This window comes from Scleropages formosus, chromosome 17, assembly GCF_900964775.1.
Source record: "Scleropages formosus chromosome 17, fSclFor1.1, whole genome shotgun sequence".
NCBI classification, from domain to species: Eukaryota; Metazoa; Chordata; class Actinopteri; order Osteoglossiformes; family Osteoglossidae; genus Scleropages; species Scleropages formosus.
The window spans coordinates 23449289-23469186 of NC_041822.1; the positions used below are offsets into that span (position 1 = coordinate 23449289).

The following is a 19898-nucleotide window of genomic DNA, read 5'->3' on the forward strand; positions in this document are numbered from 1 at the left end:
AAAAATATGTAGCAACATAAAAATGAAAAAAACAGAGGAATAATAAAAGCAGTTTATTTTAGGAATCACAAAAAAATATATACAAACGCCCTTATGTGAAAAAACTCAATGGGCATTAGCACAGAGTAACTTTCAGAGACAACAATCAATCTATACAATATAAAAAAAAAATTAAAAAAAAGGGGGGGGGGGATTATCGCCGTTTCTGGAAGATATTTCCTCTTCCTATCCCTCCACGTCCACGGCCTCTGGCGGCCACTGTGAAAGAGGGAACACTTAGAATGAACACATCACTGCATACATTACAAATACTACCACGCAACACAGCCTAGACTCCTATAGGGAAGTCATTAGTATCCAGTCTGAGAACCTTCCAGAAAACTGACTTGAGTGTAAATGTCTGGAAAACACTAGAAGAGCTGTCTGGTCTCATAATACTTTTCATAGGCTTTAAATCTCAATTCCTACCTGATCTGGGCAAGAAAAACCCAATTATCCTAACAATCTACAGTACATGTACCCTGAATCAATGAAAAGTCAGTATATGCAACACTTCCCTGGGATGAAGTGGAAAAAGGATTGCTAAAGTGACCCACAAGCATCCATCATCTCTCTGAACTATGGGGTTTCTTTCAAGAAATTTTCCTGCAGGGACTAATACAGCATATAGTCATCATCATCATCATATTGGAGGCATGCACTGTGACATGAACTAAATCCAACACGCCTGTTCCAGCTATACTTGAATGACCTGGTAGATCCCACAGTGTACCAGGGTCTCCAGTAACCCTCTCCCAAGGGCACCACGCAGAGACACACCTCATAAAGGACATACCTTGGGCCTTGAGAATAGCAGCTTTGCCCCTTCCTGCTCCAGCACCCTGGTTCTTGTTCTTCACGCTCTTCAGCATGGGTGCGTTCTTCAGCATGTCCGGCAAGATCAGGAAGCGTATCTTGCTGCCGCGGATGTAGACTTGCTCCAGCTGGGCCACGCGCCCATCCCTGTACGTCACGGTGATGTTGGACATCTACAGCACAGAAAGCAGATCCCGTTTCCGAGCCAACGTCTAAATATTACAACTCAAACTTCTGCCTGTACTCTTCTTCTGAATTCAGATCACATGCAAAAATTCAGGCTGCTACACATTTCCAAGTCAAAATGACAAGGACCAACATTTATAAATAGCGGGAGGAGCTCAATCAACCGAAGTCAATAAGACACTCGCGCACCTGGCAGTTCATATTGTCCTCGGCTTCAATCAGCTTGCCCCGGTACACCTCTCCCGTGTTGGTCTCGCACGTGACGATGTGGCCTTCGGCTTCGTGCAGAACTTTGATGGGCACGCCGATGGACATCTCCGCAGCTGCTACTGGAGCGGAAACGGAAGCCGAGGACACAGAGAGGCGTTTAAAAGAGAAAAAAGCCGGTCTCGCTCAAAAGCGCTCTTGACATAGGGCAGCAGGTGGCGCACTGGTTAGAGCATCACCTTCAAAACAATGACTCTTGCTGAACCTCAGTCTTCTGATTGCAGCAAGGTACCAATTCTAACCACCACACCTGCAGCAGAGTAATAATACCCTCAAAAGAGGTATTTACTGTCTATGCACTAACACAGTAAGACACCATTGTTGTACAAACCAGAGACTAAGTCACGTTGCAGGAAAGTAATAAGAATAATACAGCATCCCATTGAATCATTGGGTCACCTTCGAACAGTAAAAACTAAATCTAGATTGCAAATCGATGAGAGTTATTCAAAAATACATCCGTGATGTCACGATACCGAAAGAACTCAAACACAAACAGAGCTGGTAGGAATTTCCTTAACTAGTCAACTAAGTCAACTAATTAAAAACAAAAGAAAAAAAAAAAAAAAACACACGAAGGTCTGGACGGGGTTCCAATGCGAATAAACTCATAAATACTGCATTGAAACGAACCAGCCAACCGGCGGCTGCACGCGCGTTTCCGTAACAACAAGAATATTAATATTAATTAAGGAAAACTCTCAGTCAACCTATCAGAGCAAACGCGTTCCCGTTAAACTTTAACTTAAAGGCTCAATAAAAACGAATAAAAATTAGGGGGGGTACTCTTACCTTCTAACCGTAACACAAAAAAAAAAAAAAAAAAAAAAAAAAAAAAAAAAAATTATAATTCAATTACCTGATGCTCCGACAACCGGATACCACCGTGCCAACTGTAAATGGAGCGCTTTTGATGGTTCCGGTGCCCACAATACACTTCGATACCATCCTCAATACATAGCCACGCTACCCATAATGCACTTCAGCGGAAGTACGTTTCCCAGTGTGATCTGTGAGAAACCGGAAGAGGTTCTAGTCCCACATTTTTTTTTTTTTTTTTTTTTTCCCCCCTTCCCCCCCCTGTCTGTGGTTGTCAACTCATATAAGAATGGTGGGCTTGATCTCTTGGACTTTGCTAGTTTGAACATGACTCTTAAAATTAACTGGATGAGGCAATTTCTGAGACATGATGCCTCCATCTGGAATTTCATTCCGAAGTTTGTTTTTGACCGACTCGGCGGTTTCTCCTTCCTTCTGATGTGCAATTATAACATAGATAGAGAAGTTACCTGTTAAATTGTCAGCCTTTCGCAAACAGGCGCTGTTGGCTTGGAGATTAATTTACAAGCACAACTTTTCTCCACACCGGTACTTTATTTGGAACAATGGTGAGATCCTGTATAAGGGTACCGTAGGAGTATCTTTTTAAGGAGTTGGTTTGAGAGAAATATCCTTCTAGTGGGCCAGCTGATGACCTCACGAGGAGTTCTCATGAGTTACGCTGACTTTATATCATGTTTTGGATTTCATGTCATAAGGGAAGAGTTTGGCCTGGTAATGCAGGCTATTCCTAATGGTTCTGTGACTCTGCTTGGAGGTGTCTCTTACCCTGCTGTTGTTTCTAGAATGAACCCAGTTGATACTCCATGTGGAAGGATCTGTTTTTCGCAGTCTCTCAGAAATAATAACAGAGCGGTTCGGTCTTTGTTTCGGAATGAAGTTGCCACCTTACCTTATGTCACTGCTTATTGGAACTCCTTTGTTGACGAGGTCCCATGGGAGAAAGTTTGGCTGTTGACTCACAAATATTTTATATTAAATATTTTAGAATTATACACAAATTCTATCCTGTCAAGCATTTTCTTAGAAAATTCAAGGATGGGATTGATGTAATTTGTTCTTTTTGTAGCCTTCGCCCAGAGACGGTGCCTCACCTCCTTTGGCACTGCCGTTATACCAAACAGCTATGGAGAGATGTCTCAAAATTTATTATTGATAAATTGAGTAAGGATTTTGCTTTGTATTATGAATGTGTACTGTTTGGGTTCTTCCGTTTTGATAAGCACACAGAAACAGGCTTATATCATTAATTTATTAATCATTTTGGCTAAATATCATATACACAGGTCAAAATTTGCTAATAAAAAGCCTATATTTTCTGTTTTTCTTAAAGAAGTTAAGCAGTACATTGACACTATCAAGGAATGTGATAATAAGAAGGCTATTAAGACTGTTTCTTATTGTGATATTTTTAAGGTCTTGATGTAATATTTGGTTATTGGAGTGTTTTATAATTTCCTCCTTTTTTTAAAAAAAAAAAAAAATTCCCCCTGGCTAGGTTGACTTCTGAATTAATGTTCTGGTATTGTGTGTGATTTGTTTCATAATAAAAAAAAAAAAAAACAACTTTTTTTCCTTTTATTTTTAAATATAAATTGAACAATTCAAACACTCACAACACAAGAACATTAATCCAGAACAATCAAACCTAGCCGGGGGAATTAGATAAAAAGAAATAAATAACTAAATAAGAATAAATACACTAAGCATTACAAAACACTCGAATAATAACCAGACATTACATTAATACCTTAAAAATATTAGAATAATGTACAGTATTAATAGCCTTCTTATTATTGTATTCCTCAATAGTTTTTATATACTTCTTAAATTCTTTAAGAAATATAGAAAATATTAGTTTTTATTAGCAAGTTCGGACCTGTGTATATGATATTTGGCTAAAATGATTAATAAATTAATTATATGCCTGTTTCTCTGTACTTCTAGTCCCAAACTATGAATGGAAGCAGATTTCAGTAGGAAAACCGGAAGTGCGTCAAACCGGAATCGTGCTTATTACAGTTTTAACAAGTGTTTTATTCAAGCACCTGTTGGAGTGTTTGAGTGAATAAAAAGGCTCTTACAAATCTGTGTATGATCTTATCACTAATTTCTTTTTAACAAATGCCTTTATTCCCACTGATGTATAATACTAGATACATACAAGTAGGCCTGTCTCCCGAGTTCAAGTATCTCTCCTAAATTCCCATAAACTGAAATACTTGCCATCCGAGTCTCAAACACACACAGAGTCTGAAACTAGAATTTAAAAAAACAAAAGAACATCAGCTCTCATGAAGCAGGTAGTAGAGTGGGGGCAGGTGAGATGGGGGACAGGTATCTGAATAAATCACCTGTCCTTCTGGGCCCAGGTGAAATACCTGAAGCTTGGTGCCTCCAGTACAAAGCAGTGCTCCATGCTGCCTGCATAACTGGTCAAATTCGAGACATAAAGATCACTTCAGAAAAAATGTTTTTGCAAAGAAAGTAAATGGATTGAGAAAAATAGTAAGATCCCAACTTATTCTGGGGGGGTCACTGCAACATCACTCACAGCTGGTCTCAGAGGTACAATTTTATTTTCCCTAAAACGGGGTTTGCTTCTGACATCCGAAGCGAGAATTTATTATTTTTTTCTGGATGTAGCTTCAAGTACCTGCAGTTTATTGTAAAAGTTGTGATCTTATGCCGTGTGTCGCCTTCCTTGGTCCTGGAATAACATTTTCCGAGTTCTGCTTTTTCAGGTTCACTAAAGGGAGGGAGGCCGTGCTGGAGGAACAACTGGAACCACAAGACAGTAAATTCCATCTCGGCTGTTTTGTGTGAAAACAGGATATTTCTCACAAGTTTATTTCGTAAGTATGCGTGTAAAATGTCCTCAGTGGGCCTGTACTTGTTCATGGTTCTCCAGGCAAAAGATGACAGCAAGGTAAATGTTGAAAGCCATATCAGTGTCAAATAATATCAAATACAAACAGCGTAATTTATGATTCCATCTGTTTATTATATCAATGAGTGGTAATACGGAAGTAATTTTTCTCTAAAATATGGAAAATGACCCTGTCCATTTCTGCTGATGATAAGAAAAACTCCACTGTTGTCACTGGAGGTTTACATGTTGCACCGAAGAGACAGGAACAGAGAGGATGAGGCTTCACTCTCTGACAGCGTTGGGCCTGAAGTCTTCCTGGATCACCTGGGAGAGCTCCTTTGCGTATTCCTCGTACCTTCCTGTCATCTGCAAGAGCGTGAACACACAACTTGGAGAAAAGCCTGTGCTGCTCAACAAAATAATAGTCATCTATAACTTATATGAATGAATGAGTGAATCCCACCTCCAACTACAGTACCCTTCAGCATAGTACTTATCCTAAATTGCGCCACTAAAATAACCCAGCTGTATAAATAGGTAGATAATAATTGTAAGTTGCAAGACGGTAAGTTGTGAGAGCGAGATGGTGGGGAAACGTGGCCCCGAGCAGCTCACCTTGAAGCTCCACCTGTCGGCGATTTGCTGGTTCAGATTGAGGTCCAGTTCTGCCACGAGGAGCCCATCGCGGGTCCGAGAGAGGCCTGGGGAGCGGCTGCCGTCGGGGGCTGCCACGTAACTCGAGCCGTAGAAATGGCCAAAGTCCCGGTGAGCTGCGAGGAAAAATAATTACAGGACCACGATGCCACCATGTCCCTGTCTGGATGCACAAGGATTGCACAGATTTATACAGATTTGCTTTCTCTGATTGATCAGTCATCCCCGCAGAGGCTGTGACTGCTGCAGCAAACACCCAAAGCCACACGCTGTCCCCGCTGCTGGTCTTCCGACACCTAACAGGCAGTTGGTTTTAGTATCAGAGGAGGTCAAGTGTGGGAAGGGGGATTGTTTTGGGGATACAGTTATTTGGTGTGACCATTGTTCACTGTAAATGTCTTCTAGTGAAAAGAAATTAAATGTTTATGACAAAAAAGAAGAGGTGAAAGTGAAGCATATACACACACACGCACCATCCGAAACCGCTTGTCCCATATGGGGTCGCGGTGAGCCGGAGCCTAACCCGGCAACACAGGGCACAAGGCTGGAAGGGAGGGGACACACCCAGGACGGGGAGCGTAGTTCATTTATCAAAAACTACTTTTGTTGATTGATCGATGGTTCGATGCATAATGCAGCTAACAGTATCTAAACACGGCTGCGGTGGGATTACTCAGTCCACCGGTTCGGCTGTGTTGGACATGTAAGCAGAGGGAACCGTTTGGCTTGCAGTCGCACCCCGTGCTATTGCATTCTGGGTAGGGTCACTGAGTTGCCCTTAACCTTGTTTTCCATAAAGTGACACCACTTCCCAGGTTCAGTCATGCTGGGCCGTCAGGCCACGGCACCAGGTGTTTTTCAGACATGGCGGCTGTCATGAATAAGTGAGAAAACAGAAAAGAGCACGTTGACCTTCCAGGTGCAGAGTAGAATGCATTGAGGTGAAACAAAAGGGGTTGTTTTTTAGACATTCACTCATTTAATGGACACTTTTCTCCAAGCAACTTATAATGTTAAGCTACTTATAATTATTTTTCAATTTACAGTTGGGTAGTTTTACTGGAACCATTTAGGGTAAATTCCTTGTTCATGGGTACTACAGCTGCAGGTGGGATTCAACCTTATAACCTTTGGATACAAAGGCAGCAGCTCTAACCACTACACTAATAACTTAATATTAGCAAGTTTGGACTAAATTAACATATTGTTAATGATAAAACAGTATATTACTTATAATTTTTGTATTTCCCTTTAAACATTCAACATTTTTCCAATTTTGTTAAATATAAACATGGTAAGTGATTGTCATGTCACTAAAACACATTTAGCCATATGAAATATATACAGCAGTATACATAACCAGAAATCAGTCCATTATGTTACATGTATACATGTGCATCATATATGCTATAATACCTTAATTATTTTCTATTTTTAAAATTCTTTTCACAAAGTATTGGGCCAGGATTCTGGTCTTATTTCAGTGGAAAATATTTGGCAGGTAAATCTTTCAGATGGTTTTTTTAAGTATGGTTTTAACAGAGAAAAACATACCTTTCTTTCCATCTCCAGAGGTGAATTCATTTTCAAAATACTCCTAAAAGCAAACCATAAACAGTCAGGGATCATTAATGAGCCTGCGAGGTAACAGTAGGGGGCGGTACGGGGCCACGAGCACTGGGGATGTCTCCTGAACTGCTCTGTCTCATATCATCGCTCGGATGAGCGGGGCGCACGGAGGAACGATATCTGCTCACCGTGTTGCAGCGTACTAAGCTCTTTTGCTGATACGAGCCCATGGTGCTGGGGTGGAGGGTGGGGGGGGTATAGAAGATGTCCGCAGGGGAGTGTGTGTAATCTCATTATTTTCTCACCCTCGAACCAGGCCGAGCGCTTCAGCTTGGAGTCGTTATTTTTAGCCATGAAATGCCAAAAGTTTCATTACCATGGGATTACTGCGATCATTATGGGAAATTGCAGCGGCCTCTCCCTTATGATGAATTTTCTGGCCCTCTGGGATGATCCCGATGAGCCCGCAGAAAGAGACGGGACCGGCACGTTTACACGTGATGTGAAAGAGAACGGAGTTGAAAGAGCCGCACGCACCGTGCCGACGCGGTTGATGGCGCAGGTGAAGCAGTGGTTGGCAATGGCTGCGTTGCGTGCCTCGATCGGCCACATGGGTTCACTGTGTCAGATGGAGCAAGAGTCACAGTTACATGAATCTGGATAGAACCATTGGCTGAGCAATTCATAAAAACAGCACAAGTACATTTACATTACATTTATTCACTTAGCAGACACTTTACTCCAAAGCGACTTCCAATGAGCTCTATGTAGTGTTACCAGCCCACACACCTTATTCACCATGGTCACTTACACTGTTAGATACACTACTTACACTGGGTCACTCATCCACACATCAGTGGAACACACACACTTTCTCTGTCACTCACACACTATAAGAAGTGCCATGTTCCCAGTTTCAGTAAACCTACCGTGAGAAGGGTAAAAGAACAGCACTCCCTTCTCAGGGACTTAAATGTGGAGTCTTGTGGGCAAACTGTTTAACTTTGCACATATGTCATGCTGAATTATTAATCAGGCTCAGCATTGATATTAAAATAAGGGTTTCTATAGCCTTTGAGGGTATGGGTGGCAGTGGTAAGAGGCGTGAAAATTCACTGACAGAAACTGTTAGTCACATGAGCATCATGACCACCCTCGTACCTGAGTTCTCCGACGGTGGCGCAAGGGTTGAAGATGATCTCCGCTCCATTCATGCTGTACATAAACCAGTTGAGTGGGTGGTGGCGACCGTAGCAGATGTTGACCGCGATCCTCCCAAACTGCGTGCAGAACACCCTGTGTCCCGTGTTGCCCTCCATGTAGTACGTGGACTTGAACATGAGGACAGGAGATAGACATGTCGTCTGTATGGGATTTATGTCTTCAGCAGCTCAGAACATCTCTACGTGAGAACATCCCATCTCACCTCCATACAACACATGTTCTTTACACACATTTTTTACCTGCCGGTCCATTTCAAATCAAAAATCAAACCAATACTCCCGAATACCATGCTGTTAACCATTTACCGTGCATTGCTTGCAATGAGCACCTTCTCCAGACCTCTGACGAGAAGAAGGTCGAGTGACTTAATGAATAAGGGTGATGCAGCGCAGTGTACAGTCCTAGCTGGACAAAGTAACCTTCTTACTGGAATTATCAAAAATAACCACAATGAGCTCCATCGGCGATGCAGCACTGAATTTGTTTGGATTTATATTCTGCTAGTCATGCTGATCCACTTCCCCTGAAAGACTTCTGACGGTCAAATAGAACACGTGCTTCTCGACAGGTCAACCGTAACATCATGCTCCCTCCGGCACGTTCGCACACCACGTACAAACAACATGAACCTCATAACAGATGGTATAAATATAACATACAGCATTTAGTGACAGATTATTATTGAAGACATTGTACATCATAATGGTTGAAGGGAAGAGCGTTGTCTGTTTTTTGAAAGCAGCTCAGAGGCCCCTCTGACCTCAGAGGATTATGGTTGTGTTTCTTCCCTGGACCATCAGCAATAGCGTGTTTTCTGTGGGTCGGGAAGCTGGGAAATGGCTGTACGTCTTGTTTCTGGGGGTCAAAAAGCCCATTTTGGGCTCTTCCAAGCCCTTGATTCAAGCCAATAAAGGACTAAAGGAAAAATGCACAAAAATAATTTCTCCCCTCAGACAATGACTCTTGTCGACATCATAATTAGTGTTTCACGGTACAATCCATACACACACCTGAATGGACACTGAAGTTTCACTGACGGCACCCAGCTCCAGACCAACTGAATGTAACTGGGGCTTTACACTGGTAGCACACGAACAGAGTACAGTCTATATTCACATATTTTGCTCATGGTTTTCTCTAAGGCAATTTATGCTTTTCTGCAGCAGGGTAATTTTTACTGGAGCAATTTACTTTTAATCGTTCCGCTCACGCTCTCCTACAGTGCAACTTAATTACAATTATTTACCCCTTTTTACAGCTGGGCCATTTTGGGTAAGTACATTGCTCAAGGGTCCTGCAGCAGTGGGCAAGATTGAAACTGGCTACTTTTGGATCCAAAGGCAGCAACTCCATCCACTGTACCAGCAGCTGCCCAACAATGTCTACTTCTTGAAGCATCTCCAGCAACTCCTATTTGTGTCTAGTATTTCTGCTATTTCCACCTCTATGCACATATTATGTTAGCATGATGGTTAAGAGCTACTGCCTTTCGATCCAAAGGTAGCAAGTTCAGATCCCACCTCCACCTGTCGTACCCTTGAGCAAGGTAAAGTTTCAGTAAAAAAATTACCCAGCTGTATAAATGGGTAAGTAGCTTAACACTGAAAGTCTGTTCGGACAAAAGCATCAACTAGCGGAATAAATGTAACTATACTGTTTGTATAGCATTTATTTCCAATACTTTCCTTCAAATGTTATGGTTATCCTCATATTCTGTATGTTGAGTGTATGTGAAGGAGCATCCAACATGTGAAATCCCTTGGGTTTGCGAACACGCTTGGGTATTAAAGCAATAATCTTCTTTCTCTGATAACCAGCAGAGGCCGAGCAGAGGCAGCTGCCCTTGAAGAGCCACATCCCATTAGGAATTGACTGAGACGGGACGATTTCATGCTAACCGGTGTCAAAAGAAAGGCGGCAAAAGGCCGGTGAGCTTGTTGGCAGTCACTTAGGATAACTGGTGCAATACATTTTAAGAGACGATCAATGAGTTTGCGCCCGACTCGCAACGCCGTAGCTAATCCCAAACTCAGTTCCAAGAAGGAGTCCCTTTGTTGACATGTTTTTGTTTTTTTTTGCCTCTACAATTCATGGGTCGCAGCAGGGCTCGTTTTCCAGGAAGAGTGGCGGCCACACACTTCTGGGAAGTGTATTACTCGTAGAGCACAGGAAGGCACAAACGAGGACTCGAGGGGATCGATGGAGCCGACTGAGATCAATAAGAGCAGTCACCCGGAGGCGATCAACAGTTCCCTTCTCTAAAGATGGCAGGATTAACATGTGACTTGAAGGCTCTGCAGCCCAGAGCCGCCGAGACAACAGGGCCTCCAAAAATATTGCCAATCAGATGTTGAATTAATTAATGAATTGATATAAGCAAAGCGGAATGCACGCTCTGGGATATTCAGTTAGCCGATAAGAACTATATCGAGTTCGTAATCCCTCGAAAATCAAGAGCACGGAAACGAAAGACAACTTGAGAAAATGATTTACTGTGAGCGATTCCAGTATTGGATGAGCACTTTGGTGCAAATCCAGGCAAAAATGATATTGAATCAAGACAAGTGATCGAGATTACACGCAGTTCGCAATATTGCATTACTCGATCTAGGGAGTTCTTCGAGGAATTAGCACATGGCAAGAAATCCACCGGGTCATTAGTATGATTAAATAATGGAAACTGCAGCCCACGTGGACGTGTGCATCAGTTTCAAGCACTAATAATCAAACTCAAGCTGAGATAAGGCCTGGACCAGAGGAGACTCAGATACTTGACCCTAATTTCATCAAAGTGTGACTTCCTGCATCTACTGCATTGTTGGCAGTGTCACTGAAACTTTCCCAGCAAAGAGCAGAAAAATCAAATGAGTCAGATGGCGGTTTAAAGTAAGAGTAGTGTACATGGTCTTGGATCAATAAGCCATTAGCCTGCAAGATCATGCTGGTGGAGGAAGCATTGTTGTTGGATGGTACAGTGTATGGGCCATGTATGGACAGAAGACGGAGTAGTGGTTACGGCTGTTAGCTCACAAAGGGAAGGTTGCTAAGGTTGCAAAGTTGCTTTGAATCACCCACTACGTTATTAGCCATTACATTACTTGTCCACCTTACAACTGGAGCCAAAAATCTGTTCATAATAACAAAGTCTAACTGGTACCAATGTCCCTCGAGTTATCAGGTTCTGTGAAAACTTCAGGTATAACTAAAATGTAAGACTTTTTAGTTCGATATTTGTATTAACGTTGCGCTAGAATAAAATTAACATCCCTTAAATACATGTTAAAAACATACATTTTCTTTTAATGTAATGTATAAATTGTACTTTTACTGAGATGTACGTCGCTTTGGACAAAAGCATCTGCTAAATGAATAAATGTAAATGTTGCATTTTTCCTCTTATTATTGATCATTGATACTGAGAAACACCAGACATGAGCTGTAAACACTGTGAAAATGAGTTGAATTAGGGTGGTTCTTTACTTGGATTCTGTTTTAGTGCGTTTTGCTGCCAACTAATGGCGGGGAGTGAAAATGCAGGCCACTTTCACTTTGCAGCAGGCAGAATTTTAAGAAAAATGGCTGGTGGGGAAAAAAAATGCAGTTTAAAATAAATATATGAAAAACGTTCAGATCCCTGGAAAATCTGTATCTCAAATTTTACTTTCTATTCAGCTGATACCTTTGTTCAAGGCAACTTATGTACAATGTTAAGTTTTTACAGCAGCAGTCTGTTTATACATTTATGCTATTGTAGCACAAAGTATTGTACTTACGCAATTCATGGTAAGTAACTTTGTTAATGGCACTTGCAGAAGTAGATCAAAGTACTTTCGGATTATCGGTCAATGCCCTTAACCGCTACACTAGAGTAGCTGCTGCCTGTATGAGAAACCTTCATTTGTTTTTACTTTGCTGGGTGTTTTCCTCGAGACTCATGGATCAAGTTGACTCCAGATTTCAGGAGCCTACTGTCGTGAGAGAGACTCCACTAACTGTTCACAGCAGACATGGAATCAGCACCCACCTCGTTGAAATCGCCAACCCTTGGTATGTGGTTTTTGCGTGTTTTGCCCAGAACACTGCCTGAGTTGGAGATCACGACTGCCGTGTTCCACAGTGTCCCAGCATGCACCTCGTCCCGCTCCAGGATGGGCGACACGACCACCATGTTGTACTTTTTTGCCAGCTGTTGCAAAAACAAAGGGTGACATTGACACATTCCTTTCATCACTTCCTATAGCTGTCTGGATCAAATTTAAGACCCTAGTTATAGCCTACAAATGCATCAATAGAACTGCTCCCAGCTATCTACAAGACTTCATCAACTGCTACACCCCAACCAGACTGCAACGCTCTTCCACATCTGCCCATTTGGTGGTCCCACGCACGAAAGGTAAAGCATGGAGGTTCTCGGTTCTGGCTCCGTTGTGGTGGAACGCCCTCCTCCCTCACTCAGAACTGCCGAATCTCTGTCCACATTTTAAAAGGGTCTGAAAACTCATCTCTTCCAGACCCACTTCGCCTGTCATCTCTTAAGTTCATGTAAGGTCTAAATGTTCATGCACCATAACTTTAACATCAGGCCCAGATAAACCTTTACACAGCTATTCTTGTAATGTACGCAAATGTCTGTGTATCGCTAAAAAAAAAAGAGTAGGAAGGTGATCAGGAATCAGTCTGACTTATTTGCATTGACCAAGGATTCTTCAGCATGAGTGAGAATTCAAACCCGCGTCCTTGGCGTGCAAGACGGCAGCTTGAAAAGCTATGCCACCTGCTACCCTCACATGAATGAATATAGAGTGAAATCAACTTTCCCGCAATAGGACATGTCTAAGGACTAATGATGTTAGAATGCAGATTTTTCATGAAGGGTCCACCGTAGTGTGGAGGGAGCCTGTCAGTGATGGCGAGGGCGGGGCAGGGTGGCTACGTGTGGAAGAGCTCGTCTCTCCCGGCCCTGGGGGTGGCTGAGGCGTACACCCCTCCTCCACTTTGTGCCCTTTTCATTACGCACCGGCTGATAAATGACAAGGACGTGAGAGCCACAGTTTGTCTTTTTCACTGGGGAGGGTGGAAGTGAATAACTGAGGTCTTTGACCCCACCCCCATCCACACACCACAAGCAGGATGGAGCAACAGATCACAGTGTGTGTGTGAGATGAGTGAGAGGAGAGATGAGCCTCAGTCCTGGTGATGGAGCACTGTGAATGCTGTCTGTAGACACTGTAGTGCGGTAAATTTAGTCAGCTGCTGGGGAGGAGGGGGAGCAGGTGAAATAATGGACAGACACGTCAAAGGTCTTATAAACATTTATGGATGAGGTACAGTACCTTTCCATATTTCTCCCATTGCTCACAGTTTTCCACCAGCAAGCAGAACATGATACTGGGGATTCTATGTTTATTTTAAAATATTAACTTTTAATATTTGTATTTCCAGAGCATATGGTTAATAACCATATCTCCAGAACCATTAAACCATATGCCTAACTAGTACTGCACATGTGCACTTAGGGAAGAGAATGACTTCATTAATTCATTATGACTTCATTAATTCACATTTGAGGTTTTATTAATTCACAGATGACTTAATACTGTATAACAACATGTTTGAATTTAACCCTAAGGGTCGTGACCTCTCACCTCTCGGCAGAAGCGGGTGGTGTGTCCCTCTTCTGCAGACTCTGCAAACTCTGTCCACGGCATCTTTTCTCGGGTACAGAAAGCAAAGGGCATGGCTTCGGGGAATTGCAGAGGGAAAATGCAACATTATATTGGACAAGTCACAAAGGGGAAAAGTTTGTTAAGAACCATCTGAAATATCAGTTCCAAACTGAAGGTGAAGACCTGTGAGAGACCGAAATGTTCAAAAACCATGTCCTATATCTATATTACCATTTAAAAGTTTGGGTTCACTTGCTGTTTTGTTGTCTCTCACTTTCCTGCTTTGCCAGACAATTGTTACAGAACTTTGTTTCAGGCATATTTCAGGAAGGTTTTGTGTTGAAAGATGAATGTCTGTCAAACTAGCAGTAATCGTGACGGGACAGTATGCTTCTGAAATGTGCTATGATAGCTGTGCTGGCTGAGATTGCCTTGGACTCGGCAAAAAGTCACCAATTCTGTGACCAGCAAAGCAGCCCCACAACATGATGCTGCCACCTCCATGTTGGACATTGGGAACCACACAGATACAAACCATTGTGCTCACCATCTCTGTATCATATGATGTTGACAAAAGATCACATGATGTATGAATGAGTGACTCATTGTAAGTAGTTTATCTAGCAGTGTAAGTCACCTTGGTGAATAAGGTGTGTGGGCTGATCACACTACATAGAGTTCATTGGAAGTCGCTTTGGAGAAAAGCATCTGTTAAATACACACACACACTTTGTGAATCACTTGTCCCATACGGGGTCACGGGGAGCCAGAGCCTAACCCGGCAACTCAGGGCGTGAGGGGGAGAGGACACACCCAGGACGGGATGCCAGTCTGTCATAAGGCACCCCAAGTAGGACTTGAACCCCAGACCCACTGGAGAACAGAACCCAGTCCAACCCACTGCACCACCACGCCCCCATCTCTCCTAAATAAATAAATGTAAATATAATGTAAGCAGAGGGGGTGCGGTGGCGCAGTGGCACAGTGGGTTGGACCACGGTCCTGCTCTCGGGCGGGTCTGGGGTTCGAGTCCCGCTTGGGGTGCCTTGCGATGGAGTGGCGTCCCGTCCTGGGTGTATCCCCTCCCCCTCTGGCCTTACGCCCTGTGTTGCCGGGTAGGTTCCGGTTCCCCACAACCCCCTATGGGACAAGCGGTTCCGAAAATATGTGTGTGTGTATAATGTAAGTATATCAGCATTCCACAGTGGAACCAGAATATTTGATGAGACTGACATCAACTTGCTGGAAGTCCAACTGTTGTGTTTTTGGTCTAGACAACGCCGATTTGAAGCAGATCTCTTCAAACTTTTCACTGGCATTGTTCCTCTCCATTAGCAGTTCATTTATATTGAACCTTCAGTCTAATTATATACCAGCTGTGCAGCAGAACACACGTTTACATGTTCACATGTGCAGACGTACTCTCCACAGCCTTCCGGATACACTGCTGACCTGGGAAAGGGGGGCTGTGTGGGTGGTCTTTATGAACCGTGGGACCCCTTTTATCAGATCATTGGAGAGCATCAAAATGTCGCTCGGTGGCCAAAGCAAACAGGACTACGGAAGCGATCGCCCAGGCCGACACGCACACGGCTGCCTCCTACATGCTCACATCCCAAGAAGGAGACCCCGATCTTCTAACACAAGGCTCACACATATTCAAGTTCTCAATGGGATAGGAGAGCATTTTGCTAAAAGTCCAGCCATAATTGTCAAGTATTAATCATCTGACTCATTTGTTCAAGGCAACTTACAAATGTTACATTTGTACTCTAAGCTACTTACACTGATTTACTGATTTATTCAAGGTTAGTACATCAGTTCAGGGTTAGAACCTCAGTCAAGAGTACTAGTGCAGGAGGGGATTTGAACCTGGGTCTTCCAACTGCAAGACAATAATTTTAACCACTGTGCCCCTAAAATAGTGCGGTACCCTTGGTCAAAGTACTTACCCTGACCTGATACGGTACAGTTGAACAAGTGGGTAAATCAGTATAGGTGTCTTAAATTACGAACCAAACATGATAAATCACCTTGAAGAAAATTTTTAGTTAAATAATTAACCCTACCCATTCAAATCAGTACAGAATTCAAAGCAGGCATTACATTTATTCATTTAGCTGATGCTTTTCTCCAAAGTGACTTACAATGTTAATCTACGTACAACTGTTTATCCGTTTGTACAGCTGGGAACTTTTTCCTGGAGAAATTTAGGGTAAGTATGTTGCTTGAGGATACTACAGCTGGAGGTGAGATTCAAGCCTGTGACCTTTGGCTCCAAAGGTAGCAGCTCTAACCCCTACACTACCAGGTGTCCCTCTATGCATGGATTCATGATCATTCATTCAGCACTATCTTAAAGTACGATATGAAAGCGAGCCCCGTCAGAGAAGGCGTGTCGAGGAGGTACTCACTCCAGGTCTCCTGGAAGCAGACAATGTTGACCCCGCACATGGCCGCCACCTCCACTATGTCGGCCAATCGTCCGTGCAGGGCGTCGATCTGCGTGGAGGGAATGCAGGGGTGAACCGTGCCGCTCTGTGTACCCGCCACCGCTGGCATGCTGTTAATTAGAGCTCCACCTGTTCCTGTCTGCTGGACAGCACTTCGCCTGGGAAGCTAATCGGAGGTCATCTGCATTTAGATTGGAAATTAGCTCCGATTTAGGCCGCGCTCGCGGGCGCTGACTCCGACCCGCGACTTTGGAGCAGGGAACGAGGCGAGGGCGCGAGGATGACGGAGCGAGTCATCACACCGCACCATAGCGCTGCCCCGCCATCGGTGCTGTAAGCCAAAAGCATAATGATGCAGGAGCTCAAAATTAAGATCGCTTTTGCTCACCGCCAGACGTTCGCAAACACTCATTAGAACGCCCCGTGGTGAGTTGTGACTGAGACCTGGCAAAGAGAGCAGATTGCCGTAGGGAGCAATAACAACTGGAATTCAAAGTGAATGTTAGCACAACCCCTATAGAATGATGTCCAAGATCTGCACCTGCTCCAGCATGAGCTTAAGAGAGCAGATCTTGTTATGCTCCAAGCAAGACGTGGGTGAGATGGAATTGCTCTGTGACAAGAGCAACATAGAGACATGTCTCATCTGCTGGAGGGCCTTGGTGGAGAGGAGCTGTGTGTCTAAATTAGGACACAGGTTATGAAGGCAAAACCCAACGGTGCCGTTTAAATTATTAAAACTATTCATTCATTTAGCTGACACTTTTCTCCAAAGCAACTTGTATTGTTAAGGTTGCAATTATTTACCCATTTATACAGCTGGGTAACATATCCAGAGCAATTTCAGGTAATTACCTTGCTCAGGGCTACTACAGCCACAGGTAGGGATTGAACCTGCAACCTTCAGATTTAAAGGCAGTAGTTTGAATCACTGCATTATTAGCTGTCCTGCAAGGATTTACACGCACATTGTCTAAAACCACTTGTCCCAAGCAGGGTTGCGGAAAACCGGAGCCTAACCCAGCAACACAGGGCACAAGACTGGAGGGGGAGGGGACACACCAAGGACGGGACGCCAGTCCACCACAAGGCACCCCAAGCGGGACTCGAACCTCTGACTCACCAGAGAGCAGGCACAGGCCAAACCTGCTGTGCCACCACACCCCCCCGGAATTCATAACTGTACCGTGTTATTCTAAATAAACCTATTCATTTTTTACAAAATATTATTTCTGAAAAGGATTCTGCGTTGAGCCAATAAAACAAGGGAAAGCTGAATAATTTTACATGGTCCAAAAAATATCTATCTGTATAAACGAGTATAAACGGGTGAATCGTTGTGAGCAGCTGTAAATTGCCTTAGAGAAAAGCATCAGCTAAATGAATAAGTGTGATGTAAATGGTGTATTGCAAAGGTAAGTGTGTGTGAGCTACAGTATTACAAGTGTCACGTACTGTATCCCTACCTGAAAACACTGAAATGTTTTTGCTGCCCATTTGCTAAGGAGCACGAACAGCAAGTATTTTTCCGGTTTATTGCAGAGTCAGTGACACGCGGTGCGCTCTATGTGAGACCTGATGGAGGACCGGGGCGCTCGTGGGCAGGACGATGGCATTCTGGATGAGGCCCACGCGTACGACTCGCGGCTGCCGCAGCTGCTCCGGCGCGGCTCCGAACGCACAGCCCCGCAGCTCGAAGTTCCGCGCCGAAGCGGCCTCCACGGCGCACCGCGGCAGCTCCAGCTCCCTGTGAACCCACACGAATCGTGGTGTCGGGAAATGAGCTAAATGAAATACAACCATCTGCAAGCTGGATTGAGTATGATTAATAATTAATTTGCACACACACACTTTCTGACCACTTGCCCCAAACGGGGTCGCGGGGAACGTGAGCCTAACCCGGCAACACAGGGCGTAGGGCCGGAGGGGGAGGGAACACACCAAGGACGGGACACCAGTCCGTCGCAAGGCACCCCAAGCGGGACTCAAACCCCAGACCCACTGGAGAGCAGGACCCGGTCCAACCCACTGCGCCACCACGCCCCCATAATTAATTTGCAGTAATGCTGGAATAATACTTTGGATTACAAGTTTATCTTACTAACAGATCCAGGTACTTAAAATGAAATGTAAAAAACAAAAAGTATCAACTTTAAACCTTAATGTTGATGAGTGTTAGATAACTTTAGAATGATTTACCCCAGTCTGGGGGTGTGGTGCTGCTCTCTAGTGGGTCTGGGGTTTGAGTCCCGCTTGGGGTGCCTTGCGATGGACTGGCATCCCATCCTGGGTGTGTCCCCTCCCCGTCTGGCCTTATGCCCTGTGTTGCTGGGTAGGCTCTGGTGACCCCATATGGGACAAGCAGTTCAGAAAATGAGTGTGTGTGTGTGTGTGTGATTTACCCCAGTGCAACAGGGTATTCTTACTGTATCAGTGCAGGGTTAATACTGAGACCAAAGGGGCTACAGCAGGAGCAGAAGTCAAACTGGGAAACCTCCGACTGCAAGACAAGGACACTAACCAGTGCACCACCTGCTGCCCCAAACAGTGAAGTTGGACATGAACTGTAGGGTGTTATTTTGCAGGAACACATATTGGTCCCTGTAAGTGTAACACTGAGTGATGTACGTACAGGTGTAGCAGGCTTTAAGTCCACATCTGGACAGCGGAAGTCGGTACAAAGTTCGAGTGAATGAATAACTGATTGTCTAAACCCCTGCAGATGTCAGTTAATCTTCATTGAAACAATCCACCCAGTTTAATTTTTACCCGCTGCAAAGTTGTGTAGATAATAACCTTGTAAAAATATATTCCATCTATTTTTGTTTCGACATTGTTTCAATAATGTGGTTCGCACATTTCTGAAAGAACCATAACAAGTGTGTAAAGTGTACAAAGAAGCATAAAGTAGGCGAAGGACGGCATTAGCGGTGATCATATAGCTCATAATGGCCCGTAACTGTATAGGAACACAACTGTAACACACGCATTTCCCTTTCATATACGTAATGAAGCCATATATTTGAGTGAAAAGAACGTGTATCCCTCACAGGGGCTCATTATTTACTGTGTTCGATACAAACACATCTCACCTACCTGGAACCATTTCCCATTAAGATCCGTTGGACCTCCTTTAGTTCATCTGGGGGGATGTACTTCTCCAGAGTCCTCTCCAGCGATTCATACTCACACATTGTGAAGTTCCCGGGAACGATTTAATGCTTCCTTCATATGCTTTCTAATCACCGCAAAATTATGTTTTTATCCACTCTGGGAACCCCACCCGTCTCTGCAAACATTCCTCCACCTCCC

At 43.8% G+C, this 19898-nt stretch overlaps 2 protein-coding genes across 8 annotated transcripts; both read right to left on the reverse strand.

Annotated features, from left to right (window-relative positions):
• Nucleotides 1–182: 182 nt before the first annotated feature.
• On the reverse strand, nucleotides 183–2265 carry LOC108921897 (small nuclear ribonucleoprotein Sm D3-like). Of its 6 annotated transcripts, XM_018731629.2 has the most exons (5): nucleotides 1640–1841; nucleotides 1488–1545; nucleotides 1231–1370; nucleotides 836–1028; nucleotides 183–258 (listed from the first exon to the last, which is right to left on the reverse strand). In XM_018731629.2, exons 3-5 carry the CDS (start codon nucleotides 1354–1356, stop codon nucleotides 194–196), a joined length of 384 nt encoding a protein of 127 aa, XP_018587145.1. In that variant the 5' UTR covers nucleotides 1357–1370; nucleotides 1488–1545; nucleotides 1640–1841; the 3' UTR covers nucleotides 183–193. The 6 variants fall into 6 exon arrangements, with proteins under 6 accessions (XP_018587145.1, XP_018587144.1, XP_018587143.1 ...); XM_018731628.2 differs by lacking the exons at nucleotides 1488–1545; nucleotides 1640–1841 and adding an exon at nucleotides 2168–2265 and having other exon boundaries at nucleotides 1231–1367; XM_018731627.2 differs by lacking the exons at nucleotides 1488–1545; nucleotides 1640–1841 and adding an exon at nucleotides 2168–2265.
• A 2866-nt stretch (nucleotides 2266–5131) lies between these two features.
• Nucleotides 5132–19898, reverse strand: upb1 (ureidopropionase, beta). 2 transcript variants are annotated; one of them, XM_029259661.1, is made up of 10 exons: nucleotides 19683–19898; nucleotides 18162–18333; nucleotides 16548–16635; nucleotides 14113–14180; nucleotides 12492–12653; nucleotides 8405–8574; nucleotides 7781–7862; nucleotides 7229–7271; nucleotides 5636–5790; nucleotides 5132–5386 (listed from the first exon to the last, which is right to left on the reverse strand). In XM_029259661.1, the coding sequence occupies exons 1-10, from the start codon at nucleotides 19778–19780 to the stop codon at nucleotides 5303–5305; spliced, it is 1122 nt and encodes a 373-aa protein (XP_029115494.1). In that variant the 5' UTR covers nucleotides 19781–19898; the 3' UTR covers nucleotides 5132–5302. The 2 variants fall into 2 exon arrangements, with proteins under 2 accessions (XP_029115494.1, XP_018587294.2); XM_018731778.2 differs by having other exon boundaries at nucleotides 14113–14207.